This window comes from Salmo salar, chromosome 18 (genome assembly GCF_965601325.2).
Source record: "Salmo salar chromosome 18, fSalSal1, whole genome shotgun sequence".
NCBI lineage: Eukaryota > Metazoa > Chordata > Actinopteri > Salmoniformes > Salmonidae > Salmo > Salmo salar.
The window spans coordinates 21,479,043-21,492,898 of NC_138308.1; the positions used below are offsets into that span (position 1 = coordinate 21,479,043).

Genomic DNA, 13,856 nt, shown 5'->3' on the forward strand with positions numbered 1-13,856 from the left:
CAGGCCTCGGCTATTGGCCAATTTCAATCATATTGAAATATTTCTCTTGTTCAATCAATTGAGTTCTATTTTGCTTCTTGTAGGCTACTGTCTGTAATTTGTCTCAATATAGGTAATGATGTGTAGCCTAACGTGCTCAATGATGTGCCAAATCGGTGATTTAGTGCATTCATTGGGTACGCGTTATAATAATATCTCCAGCCATATGTGGTAAAATCTCTCTAGGAGCTGACCCATCGTCAGTATTGTGAAATAATTATGATGTTAAGGTAAGATTTGAGTGGAGAGGCTGATCCGAGAGCAACGTTGGTTTTCTTTCGATCCTATCAGTACATGGTCGAACAACGCACATAGCGAAAGTTTGGGAAACACTTAAAAAGTTGTCTCGTAAATAACGATGCAACTAGTACAAGCATCGTAATGTTTAAGTTACATCGCAACTAGGAAAGGAGGCCCTGGTCTGGTGATAAAGAGAGTACCCGTATAGACTCCTATTATGAGCGTTCATAGAGTGCCGTAAGAATCTTCCCTGAAAACTCTCAATTCCTTCCTAAAATCCTTGACAATTTCGCTGACTCCTGTAGGTGGGGCAATATCACCGTAGAACAGCTAGTCAATCAAGTGGCTCAATGAGCGAAACAAAGATCTCTAGATTCAAAGAGGGAACACTATCAATACATGGCAGCATCTCTTTGGCGTGAGGGCTGTAATATTTTTGCTGGCATGCATTTTTTTCCGTGTTCTCGATTGGCAATGGCAGTTACTATTGCCATGTAAAATGGTTAAGTCTGAGTTTTTCATTGTTTATTGCAGATGATTAAAAACATATTTGAAGGAGGCTGGTACCTATAACATATTCATTACTCTTTATAAAGAAATCGAAATAACTGAAAGGACAACTTTGTTGTGTGACAATTTCAGATGTAGGGCCTAGGCATATACTTCTAGTGATGGGAATTTTACAAGACATTTTAGAACGGTGTAAATGGGGAATGGTCATGCTGGGGTTTTTTGCCTCAATTTCCAGGGGATATTTTAGATGTTAATAGCCCTGAAGTGGTCTCGGTTTCTTATTTAATTTATCTCGCCGTTTTAAAATGTGAATTGTCCGCAGACTGCGCCGCGAGGCTCTAACCGCAGCAACTCTCATCATTTCCAGCAGAATGGAAATGCAAATTGTGTGCGCGGCCAATGCCCTTGACAGAACTCACCATTGCATACAATTAACAAGACAACTCTCACTCAAGTTGGTGACGAAAATGTGAAGTCGCTGTATGCTACTATAATAATGCTATTTAATAATAATAACAATAATAATAATAATAATTCATTTTACACTTAAATCGTCTCAATAAATTGCTCACATGTTAGATTCAATCAAAATCGCAGTGCACTTTTACGCTCATGAATAAAGCCCATGTTTTCGCGTTGTAAAATAAATTGTCAAATATTTTGGGGTGTTGAAATAAACTCCCCTTATAGATGCCTCCATTTTCAGTAGTAAACAGGTACGGGCAATAGTTTGTAGACTACTCAAAGAAAGACTATTAGGCCTACAAATAATGTAATCGAATCCATCTTCTTTTGCATACAATTGCCCGGGACCATAGGTTCAAACTCTTCATTCTGTTGGCGTGAAAAAAAATGAATATTCGATTAATTTCATCACTGAGGAGAACAGATGCCCCCAATCGACAGAATGTCTCTATTTTAACCAACGAGGGGCGCTGTCTATCAACTCCTTTTGCGTCTCCACATGTGACTTCAGATACACTGAGTACAAAACATTAGGAACATGACAATGACTGACCAGGTGAATCCAGGTGAAAGCTATGATCATTTATTGAGGTCACTTGTTAAATCCACTTCATTCAGTGTATATGAAGCAGAGGAAACGGATTAAATAAGGTTTTTTTAAGCTTTGAGAAATTTGAGACATTGATTGTGTGTGCCATTCAGAGGGCCGATGAGCAAGACAAAAGATTGAAGTGCCTTTAAACGGGTATGGTAGTGGGATTTGATTTGATTTGATTCAGAGGTGTCAGGCGCACTGGTTTGAGTGTGTCAAGAACTGCAACGCTGCTGGGGTTTTCACGCTCAACAGTTTCCCGTGTGTATCAACAATAGTCCAGCACCCAAAGGACATCCAGCAAACTTGAGAAAACTGTGGGAAGCATTGGAGTCAACATGGGCCAGCATCCCTGTGGAACGCTTTCGACACCTTGTGGAGTCCATGCACCGACGAATTGAGGCTGTTCTTAGGGCAAAATTGGGTGCAACTCAATATTAGGAAGATGTTCCTAATTTGTTGTACACTCAGTCTATGTTCCTCTAATTTCTCTGTAAAATGCTGCATAGCCAATACTTGTTGTTGTTATGCTAAACTAATTATTTAAAACATTTGGGGAAACGGCTCAGAATGTGGTTTTCAAATGTCTGAAATGTATGCCTAGATGTAGACCCAATGCGTTTTTCGTTATGCCATTGAGTGTATTTTGTTATGAGTACATTTTTCCTTGTCTTTCATAATATTGTACTTATGTTTTTATTATGATATCTGCCTATGTTACTCATTTGTGTCATATCAGATTGACTTTTAAACAGATGCTCTATAGGCTACATGAAGTCTACACAATCTAAGGCAAATAATTATGTTACAAGTGACATTTATATAAAGAGTTTGATTCTTATGACCTATTTAGCCAATACAGCAATAAAGAACAGGCCGATGTGTGAACTCCTTGCAACTCTGAAACGAATGTTCTATTTCACATTCAGAAACCAGTTGATAAAGACACCATTTTTTTGTAAAATTAATGCGTATTATTCATAGACTATATTTATCTTTCGAATCAAATTCATACGTGGGTTGTTTACTATATTTGACACTAGGCTTTTTGATCACAAAATAATGCATGGCTTTTGTAAATGTGCATTAGGCCTATATTCATTTTTTATAATAAAAACGCTGAAAGTTCACAAAAGTGGCTTATCCGTGAATCAATAAAGTTAAAACATGATGGCTAATCAATGAATGTGATTATAATAGTTTTCCTAAAGTCCATAGTCTTCAGGACAGCTGGGCAGCGGGCGTCTGATTGACTTTGCCTTGACATCTGGGAGGCCCTCTGGCCTGTGGCATGCGCATCGGCTGATGTCGCCATTTACATGCAAATTTACGGAGATCATGAGGGCCTGGCCCCGTATATTCGTACAAAAAAGAAGACGTCACCATCAATACTGTGGAGACTCTTTCCTTCGAGACGGGAGGTCTTAGTAACAAGGCACAAAAGAGCCACGCGCCAATGATCTGAAGAAATTCAGCCTCATCACCATGTTAGCTTTTGGTAATCTAATAATATATATTTCTTTAAATGATCATTTCAATATGATCAAAAATATAGGTCATGATGAAGATGCTTGGAGCAAACAACTTCCAGGAATCTTGTTTTCACTTACGTTCAATGTGGTAGGCCCATATATGCTACAATTAACTTTTTTCGATGCAGAAAATAGTTGTAGCCTATGTGGCAAGTTGATTAAGACCAATTGATTGATATAAATAATAGATCAACAATACATATCAGATTCTTCATCCGTAAACGTGCAGTGTTATCAAATGGGAGATCAACAAACAACAATTTTATTTGGAACGTGTGATTGTAATATTCTCCTAATGATGGCGAGCGCATTTTCCACGCTGTATGCCCACCATGCAGATGATCCCGGAGAATGAGCCGAGACGGATTCAGGCTCCTCGCCTGTGTGTGGAGCAGCTGACTGCCTCTCGCCACGTCCAGATGGCTTCTGAACACAGATTTGCATTCATTTTCCTCTAATATCTTCTGAAATAGCGGGGCAGCTGCATTTGTTGTCAAATACGGTTTAAAGCCCCCTTTCAGGACAGCATCGTTACCTACGTGACGGGTGTGGAGATCCATTTTCCCTCTCAAGTCAACAGTATCAGATCTAAGAGGATTTGTCTCAAAGTCTCCTAATTTGATAATCAGATTTAAATCGAATTGGTGCGTGTAATTAGGGGTTAAGTTCTAATAAACGACTGAAGCCATGTTAAAAAAAACAGTATGGCTAGGCCAAAGTTCTGTAAAGAAAGATGGGTTGGCAATCTCAAATGAACAGACAAATTTGCTCCGTTCTGCTCCCCAGCCTGTTTTATATTTGTGTACATAGAAGAATGACAGTAAAAAATATATAAAAAATGTACTGCTAAATGGGCATTTACTTGCTTGTCTGATCAAAATATGTACTGTCCATACATTTTAAAACATTTCATTTTAACGCATGTATAAGGATATATATCTTCTTTTGCGGAGTGGCAATAAGGCAATAGATCTTGAAAGAGGTGAAAGCAACAGCTTATTATTCACTTATCTTTGGCAGCAGCTATTAACCCTCAACACCAGATAGATTGCTGAGGATACATCTCTTCCTCTCTCCTCCCCCATTCCCTCCCCCCTCCTTCACATATTCACCCTCAATAAGGTGAAGGGGTTTCTGAAGCCATGGCTCGGACATTGGCTCTCCCCCAATTAATCAAAACATTATACTTCTTATGACGCCTGTCACGAGATGAAAATAAGACACGATACCTTATTGTTCCCGATAGTGTTTAATACAAGGCAATCCGGATCTTGTTTACATTAGAGGTCAGGGAATATAAATGGAATGAAATTGCACTCATTATGTTTTCCTGATTCATAATATAATTTGGAACATACCCTAAATGAGTGCTGGTAATTTCCAAAACTCATTATCCACTTTCATTATTCTTGTCATTTTGTTTGATAAAAACTTTTAATATCTGCGTCGCAGTAGATTAATTAAAACACAGTCAGTTTACCTACTCGGCCTTATTCGAGATTCTTAGTCGATGTCGTTTTCGATTAAATATAGGCTACATTTGAGATTAAACAAAGATATGACACGAATTTCAATATTTTAATCTAAAACATGACTTATGTAGGCCTAACATATGGGCCTATTAAATATTTTCGTTAGCTTAGCACACATTAGTGAATTCACTGCCGGCCATGTCAATCGTATGTGTCATAATACTCCCAATTAAATAACCTAATTAAAACATGAAAATGCTTAATTACAAATCTTCTGAAAAATATAATGTACCATAATTTAAGCAAGCGTTCACAATAGACAAATGACCATTACAGGAATAGCTTTTTAATATAGTGAATGGATGTTGTGTGACGGTCACACCTCGTTGGATTCATATCATTGGAAAAAAAAATCAACTCACCACATTGCAAGAGGAAAGTAGAGCGAGTGTTCTCAGGTTGCTTCTAGGCTATACTCGTATAGTATAGCGCCAAAGCATGACAGGAACCGTCAGAGCTCCATATATGGTAAAAGCTACGCCCCATGAGCGTCATATTCTGACTGAGCCTCTCCCGTGGGTTTAGAGTTTTGGCTCCCGGGAAAGATTTCAGTCCTCGGGGAAAGAGGGCTTAGTTTTGCATGTTCCCATCCATCCTGCACGACGCGAAAGGCCCCTTATCCACCTCTCCTGCGTACCGGGAACACCTCCACGGTGATCAGCTTCTGCGTGTGTTTGTCTTTTGGTGAAGCAGCACCTTTCCATTTCAGGAGTGGTTTATTCAAGTGTCCTGAAGGTTTTGGATGTGGTGCTTCAGGGATGTCGCTACTTTGAGAGCATCATCCACACACAAACAACAACTATCGATTTTTTTGTCAATAAGCATAACAAAAAGAAGGAACAATAGCCTAAAAAAATCATAGTCTGTTGAACAAGTCACTTTTCCGGTCTGTGGATACCACACCAACTAAGTAGAGTACTTTGAGAATTGTTCACATCGCTGCAACCCAGGACGGACTGAAGAGGGAGGCGAGACCTGAGGACCGGGTTTTTTCACCTTGCAAGGCTGATACCGCACTTACGACATCCCGTAAACCCTCAAGGATAACACTTTTGGACGTTTATTTACCCAATTTCACAGGAGGCTCATTGCACGTAAATTGTTCTAAATGTTCGGGATTCAGGAAACTATATCGCGGGGTGGGACAACGATGAAGGAGGAACCGCTGGGTGGGCTGAATTCAGTCCGCTCATGGATGCACACAGCTGGGGTGGTTGATGCGAACACAGCCGCCCAAAGGTACGCATGCCAAATCATCTGATTTTCTCACGCATTTTTCATATCGACCCTCACTACCCTGTATCAATTACGGTCTCCCAATGCCCCCCTTCGACTCTCCTCTCTTTCATTACATCATATTACCCTTATTGTAACAAATCAAGAAATCTCTCGTACTCTAACGTGCTTCTACGTATTCACTGTTTTCATCAGCTCCATCATCTATCCCCCGTGTGTGATACTTAACCGATATGGTCTCTTGTTTTCTCCCCGCAGCGGTGTTGGCTTGGCGCGGGCACACTATGAAAAGCAGCCGCCTTCCAACCTCAGAAAATCCAATTTTTTCCATTTCGTCCTGGCACTGTACGACAGACAGGGTCAACCCGTTGAGATTGAAAGGACAGCTTATGTGGACTTTGTGGAGAAAGATAAAGTAAGCGCTTCATGAGAATATAATTTATTGAATTTCATAATCTGTACTTTGAAATTAACTTGATGTATTTAGAGATGTGTGTGGGTCAGTAAGGCAGGTCACGTGCAATATCGACGTTTTTAACCCCATTCGTCGATGACAGAAGAGTGGTTGTCAGAGCTAAATCTTGTTTTTGACAAATTATACATTTTAAATGATGAAATATCAGACAGTTAGATATATAGATAGATGCTTTATTTTCAACTCACCATCATCTCATTGTTGATTGTTTTCAGGAACCAAACGGTGAAAAAACGAACAATGGGATCATTTACAAAGTACAGTTGTTGTACAGCAATGGTGAGTGAAACAATTATTTTCATCAATTCAGTATCACCCAAAAGATCAAGGCTATAAATAATAACAATAAGCATAATAATAATTTACAATTAATGTATTTGCTAAATAATTATTTATATTTACAGTAAAATTATATATTATGAAAATTATAGTTTTAGAAATTGTCTCGGTTAAAAACAAACAAATATTTTTTTTGGTCATCAAATGTACATCTCATAGCCTATACAGCCCTACCTCTGTCTTAACTTGGTATATTTGTTCCCCCAGGCGTCAGAACAGAACAGGATATTTTCATACGGTTAATCGATTCCATGACGAAGCAGGTATAAGCTACTGTTACTCATATATTCATACAGCTTGCTTACGCTAGAGACATTGCTTCTAAACTTCACCTGCATTCTTCACGCATGCATACTATAGGCTAGGCCTATTCACGAGAGCGTTTTCTTTATGCAATCATGCATTGACTGAAATTGCATTATAGACAGCGTGTAGACATATAGCATGTTTTTGCGCAACTCTTAAGTAAGAATTAATCAAGCACTAAGTTACCATAAGCTTAGCCTACAATTGTGTGCCTATACAATATAAATTGATGGTTTGTAATGCAGGTGCTTTCTGCCTATACGGATAAAGTGTATCAATTGAATAATACATAAACGTTTTATGTTTACATATGAGATATCATAGGCTATTGTGTAATAAAGTAGGCTATTTTATTGTTTTGGAGTTACAAGTAGTGCCCAAGTCATGTTTACTTGTTGAGTCCCTTATTCTAATCTGTGACCTTTAGGCATGTTGCTAGGCTTGACCCATATTAGGCTAAACATAACTAGGCCTAATGTTTGGAAAGAGATTCTGAAATAGCTCGTATAGCTAAAGCATTTCCATTCTTATAAGAATTCTCGAAATTACACCCCTAATCTCCTTACATTAAGGTAACTACACATCTGTAAGAGGCCTTATCTGATATTTTTCAACCATGATGGTTGTTATTACTACTAATTTACCGAGGGTTACAGCAGATCATCTGAATAGAGCCGTTAAAGCTTCCACCACTCAGAGGGAAAATTCCTCTGCGAATGATCCGAATCAATGACGCCGAACAAGCAGTTTATGGATTTCTCTGTTTCTGCAGCTGCAAATAGCGACATAAATCAAATCAATATAGATAATCGCACAGTGCTCAACAAATAAAAACAGAGCCATCAAAAAAGTAAAGTGGGGTTCAATCCCAGTAAGAATATGACGTTAACATTTCAGAGTGTAATTGTGTATTTTTTTCCTCCTAATCATATAGGCCCCACTTTTAATTAAAAATGTCTTCATTTAATAAGTAAGTGCTATACTGAAAATATGGCAAGTTACAGTGCCGTATAATATGCCAGGTAGCCTAGTTCACTAAAGGGGAGCAAAGTGCCTCTCTTCAGAATAGAGGGAGGGAGGAACCGAGGGAGGAAGCGAGGGAGCGAGAGCGGCTCAACTGATAGCTGCACACCATCTGTTTCAGCCAATGCTTAAAAATTACTCAACCGCACCGCCAGACACCGCTTTTTATCCACGGAAAGATCATTGTTAGCAGCTCAAAATAAACAACAGATTGCCCATTAACACTTTCCCCCAAATATCCACAGATTATAACCATATTGATGACACTTCATTGAAACTTCCCATAAAAAGCTTATTCACATAGGCTAATGTGTTATTAGAAAAATATAATAATATAATACTTACAATAATAATACGTATTATTATCTGCTATTATCATTTGACAGACATTGTAACATGTTATCATTTTCGTGCCTTTGCAACATTACACTTGTTTTTTTCCCACCAATAACAATATAGCCTAGTTGTTTTTTGGACTCCATTTTTTATTATTATTCCGTTTTATTAAACATAATGCCGTTTATATTTAGGCTACTGTAAAGTTGATTATATACAGTGGCTCATGTATTCAGATATTTAATGTAGACTACACATTTGTGTCTTAATTTTTTTCCAAAGGCGATTATATATGAGGGTCAAGACAAAAACCCTGAAATGTGCAGATGTCTTCTTACACACGAAATTATGTGCAGGTAAGTGTTGCTTTTGTTCTCCACAAACAGTTATACATTTATATATTTTATTCCCATACTTGTTTATTGTATTGGCATATGACACGGAGTAGGCCTACAAGGAGTGGAATACAAACAGACTGGTACCCGGCTAGTTGTAGCCTACAGGGCCTCTTAGTGAATCTATTAGTCTGATGCCAGTGAGTCTGCGCCTCAAAACATGGAGTCAAATCTTGGTTGATCCCACCTATCATCAGTGACCAGCGAGCTTTTTAGCGTCATTTAACCACGCAAATCTCAAGGTCTCACGTGTCATGTTCCTCTGCTATTCAACGGTGTCATTGATACTAAAAGGAAAAACGTATTTTGTTGTTATTGTTGAGCTCAGCGTGAGCTTTGTGAGAAGTTACTGAATTCGGATACTCTCGGTTAACCTTTCTTTTGTTGCACCGGCGCATTGTTAAATTTTTTTGACAGCAAGTGCACGGACCGAGAACTGAGAATGGTTATCCTTAAAACATTTTACTTTTTTAAACTCGTCACTCATACAACATTTTATACACGCATCTATCACTTATTTGTGACGCGTGGTGCGCTCTAGATATCATTTTACTGTCAGTGTCAAAGAGAAAGTGCATTCTGTAGTGGGACGCAGGTAGCCCACAGCGTTGAGCCAATAACCGAAAGGTCGCTGGTTCAAATCCCGGAGACGACTAGGTGAAACATCTGTGGATGTGCCCTTGAGCAAGGCACTTAACCCTAATTGCTCCTGTAATTCGCTGTGCATAAGTGTGTCTGTAAAACGTAATAAGACTTACTGAAGGCTATCATCATTAAAGAGGCCATGAGGTTATAAGTAGCCTATAGGCCTGCTCCATGAGACTATTCTTCTGATCTTTTTTGCTCTGGTAAAACATTAAGTAGATTGTTGCACTAATATGCAGTATTAGAGTGAAATACACTCAACCCATCCCTGTCTGCATGTTGTGGAAAATACACATCATGTGATTTGAATGATAGAATGGACTCAATGGACTCACAGTAGCTTTTAAAATGCATTATCTTTCTTCCCTTGCCATATGGTGTTAATCAATCTCATTTAGACCTGTGGCCATTATGCAAGTATACATTTTCATTTCAAATGGTAAGCAGCAGTATATTTGTGTTTGATTTCAGGTTTAATTAAATCTCCAATCAAAGAACTGGAGGTATACTATAGGTTTAGAGAAAAGATGGTGGAAACATGTGGTGGAGGATAGATTAGTGCTTTTGAGTCCATAATTGATAAATGCCCCGCAGAAATATTGGTTGAGGGTGGCATCTTGCATCTCCCCCAGAAATAGCAGCTTGGCAATTAGAGGTAAACAAAAGCTGAAGCTGTGAAAAGTGACTCCCCTGCCTCCTGGCCCAATCCCCCTTCTACTTTCCTTTCCCTCTTTTCCAGCGCTAAGTCAAACGCTGTACCACAAAATGTGTTTTTTTGCCATTTTAATTATCCATCAGAATCCATGACAGGATAGATTTAGTGTACTCTACTCCTCTATTCTTTTTTTTGTGTTTGAATTTAACACAATGACGTTTTGCCTCAGAAGGCGGCATACATTTTGAAGGATCTAATATTTACTCTATGGTCTTATAAACAGTAACAACCACTGTGGTGATCTCAAACACACTCTTTCTTCCCCTAGTCGGTGTTGTGATAAGAAGAGCTGTGGCAACAGGAACGAGACTCCGTCAGACCCTGTGATCATCGACAGGTAGGCCCTGCTCCATGTCTCCTTCATACTGCTGTGATTGTGATCTGTGTTAGATTCAGCTCTGTTGGGAAGTGAGTGAGAACTCCCCAGTGTTTGGGTGCCCAGGTGGGTTGACTCTAACCTTCTGGTCAACTCTACGGGAACTGTGGCTGATTGCTCTGTGAGCAGGTGAGGGAGGTCTTTCCTTTGCGTTCAGAGGGGCGGTCACCACCTGGAGAGGGGCGTTCAATCACAGGTGCATCACGCCTGGTATTCGTCTAATTAGCGAGGGGTTTATCATAATTTTTGAATCTCATCCATTTTCTTGTCTATTGAAGTGGCCATTATCCAGTGCTACAGTTGTGAGTAAAGGTGGTTATGGCTCTGTTGTGATATAATAGGAGTTTGTGGCAGTGATTTTTATCGTAACCTTTAGGTTTACAGTATGTCAAAATATATTACCGATTTTGGATATTCAGATAACATATTCAGTGAACATAAACTGCATGTTGGCTACTTACATTCCTTCCATCAAGTATTTCTGTTATTCAGAATCCTCTATCTCACGGCTGAAAAAGGAATATGCGTGCGTATGTGCGTGCCCCGGTGTCTTTAGGAGGGAATGTCCTCAGCATTGAGCCCGTGTAACTCTCACCATGGAGTGCGGAGAGACAGCAATGCTAATGTTTGACTAGCCGGAATCACTGTTTGTTTAGCGGAGAATGCCTGGTATCTGACAGAGGGGACAACTCTCTTATTAGTAATCAAATAGGGCTGAGCAGCTGTTGCCGCCACTCCAGAAGCTTCTCATGTATCAGGAAGTAGGGGCTGCCCAGGATGCCTGCCTGGCTGGATTACCACAGCTACTGCTTCTCTAGACACCTCTCTCTCTCTACTAGGAGAGCTGGTGTTCCTCTATTATGTAGGACTGGATGTAACATTACGTTGCGGCCATTATGTATGTGATTTATATCGAGCAGCTCAAGGCAACACTTATAATTCAAATAAATATATAAAGGGCTCTCATCATGTCCTTTATGAAGCTGATTGTGTAATCTATTAGTATTTATTGGATGAAATATTCACACAAAAACCTAAAGTATGACAGATAAACATCTCACTTATTTCCACTTCTTTTAAGTTTGCTTTGTAGTACTGCCTCGCCGCCAGGGTTGGCGAGTAACTGATTAGATGAAACCAGTTACATGTAGTCTGATTACAATTTCTTTGTTGACTGTAATCAGTTACGTTACCATCAAAAATATTGTAATCAGATTACAGATACTTTTGAAAAACTAGATGATTACTTCTAGGATTCATTTTAAATTCAGAAAGGATGTTTGCTGAACAAAATACATTAAAACAACTTTTTGTTTTTTTAACGACATTCAATTTAGCACTGAAACAAGGTACAAGTTTAAGTTTATTCTCCCTGATTGAGTCTGACCACAAGTCAGAGACCACTATGATGACACACCAAATGCGTCTGATGGATCCTTTTTGTCTTCTTCTAATGCCTCTTAAGGAGAATGTAATCCAAAAGTAACTGAAAGTAATCAGATTACGTTACTGAGTTTGGCTAATCCAAAAGTTATGTTACGCATGAAAATTTTGGACAAGTAACTAGTACCTGTAACGGATTACATTTCGAAAGAAACCTTTCCAACCCTGCTCGCCACTTTCATTGCGTTGAGTTTCACACTCTATTATTCTTAATTCTGTGCAATAAAACATGTAACATAAGTACAATAGCCAAAATGAAAGCATGGAGAATTACCGTCAAAGAGGAAAAAAGGAGAAGCGGATGGATATTGTAAACTCAACCAGCTCAGAAAAAAGGCTCAGATTTTCATTGTGGCAGGAGTGAATGGGACTAGAGTATCCTTTTCCTCACACAATGAGCCGGTCTGTTGAATCACAAAAGCATATGTTCCTCATTAGACCCTCCCATTGTCTCCATTCCATAACTATGAGCAGATCAGTTCACCCTCCCGGACCCACACTACTTCCCATTGACTTCACACTGACTAAAGGGGGGAGGCAGAAAGGCTAGTTCTGGAGTTTTGGATGTTTACACAAAATTACTGAAGTGTACTGTGCTGCATGCACGTCACCCAGTTTACCATCCTGACATAGTAATTTTCAGTGAACATATAAGTGAGATTTTATGACGCCTCATTGTGTTAAACTCTCTTGTTACATCTCTTAGTTTCTCATGCAAATTGTGAGTAGCACCTGTGCTGCAGTTGCTTCTGGCTAAAAGTGATTACTTTCAATTGAAGAGACCTGAGAGTTTAGTGTGTGAAAATCAGGAGAGAGGTCTGATTGTTAAATCAGTCATGTCTTAGGTGTCTGCCTACGTTACAGTATAAAACATCTAGTTCAGCTCAGACACATTTCCTAGAGAAACAGTAGCATTGCCCAACCGTTAAGAAACAGATTTGGAGTGAATCATGGACGGTGTTGCCTTGCTGTTACATTTTCCCAGATGGTAAGAGGGGAAAGCATACACAGCTAGCTGGCATGTAGCAAGATATTAACTGGCGTTCCCATGGATCTGGCATATCCGACTGAGTTTGGGAAACTTATCATTCCAAATGTGTCCTATTTTCCTGTGGTCAAGCCAGACATCTGTTTACCCCATTTTCTCTCCCAGTTCGATGCAGATTTTCAGTAATTTTTTTGAAAGGAAAGAATTCTTTAAAAAAAGTTTGTTAGATTTAAGCCTAACAGCTGTCACAGAGTTTCAATGCTGGTGGATCTTTAAAGCTGCAATATGTAACTTTTTGGGCGACCTGACCAAATTCACATAGAAATGTGTGGTATAGATCTGTCATTTTCATTGAAAGCAAGTCTAAGAAGCAGTAGATCGGTTCTATGTGCGCTGTTTCAATGCATCCCGTTTTTTTTGTTTCGGTTTTTACACCAGCTTCAAACAGCTGAAAATACAATATTTTTGGTTTTGGAAAATATATTTCAAGTGACTTTTGATGTCATTGCATTATTCATATTTGTTTTATGGGGAAAGAAAGTAACTATTGTGTGTGTGTGAAGGGAAACTCTAAACTGCTGGGTAAAGGCTGGCCGTTTTCTGCTCAGACTGTACATTCAAAGTCTATTGTGTTCTGTGTGTCTTTGCATACATAATTTTTCTCTC

At 39.1% G+C, this 13,856-nt stretch overlaps 1 protein-coding gene across 6 annotated transcripts in view; it reads left to right on the forward strand.

Annotated features, from left to right (window-relative positions):
• Nucleotides 1-5,430: 5,430 nt before the first annotated feature.
• The window catches only part of LOC106577027 (transcription factor COE3), a 73,501-nt gene continuing 65,075 nt past the window's right edge, over nt 5,431-13,856 (forward strand). For 2 of the 6 annotated variants that reach the window (XM_014154684.3, XM_045700856.2), the window contains exons 1-6: nt 5,432-6,152; nt 6,408-6,564; nt 6,840-6,903; nt 7,171-7,226; nt 8,911-8,984; nt 10,652-10,720. In XM_014154684.3, the coding sequence (XP_014010159.1) occupies nt 6,022-6,152; nt 6,408-6,564; nt 6,840-6,903; nt 7,171-7,226; nt 8,911-8,984; nt 10,652-10,720 (551 nt within the window). In that variant the 5' untranslated portion in view covers nt 5,432-6,021. Of the gene's footprint in view, nt 6,153-6,407; nt 6,565-6,839; nt 6,904-7,170; nt 7,227-8,910; nt 8,985-10,651; nt 10,721-13,856 lie in introns of all 6 variants that reach the window. The other 4 variants (XM_014154680.3, XM_014154683.3, XM_014154676.3 and 1 more) reach the window with 3 other exon arrangements.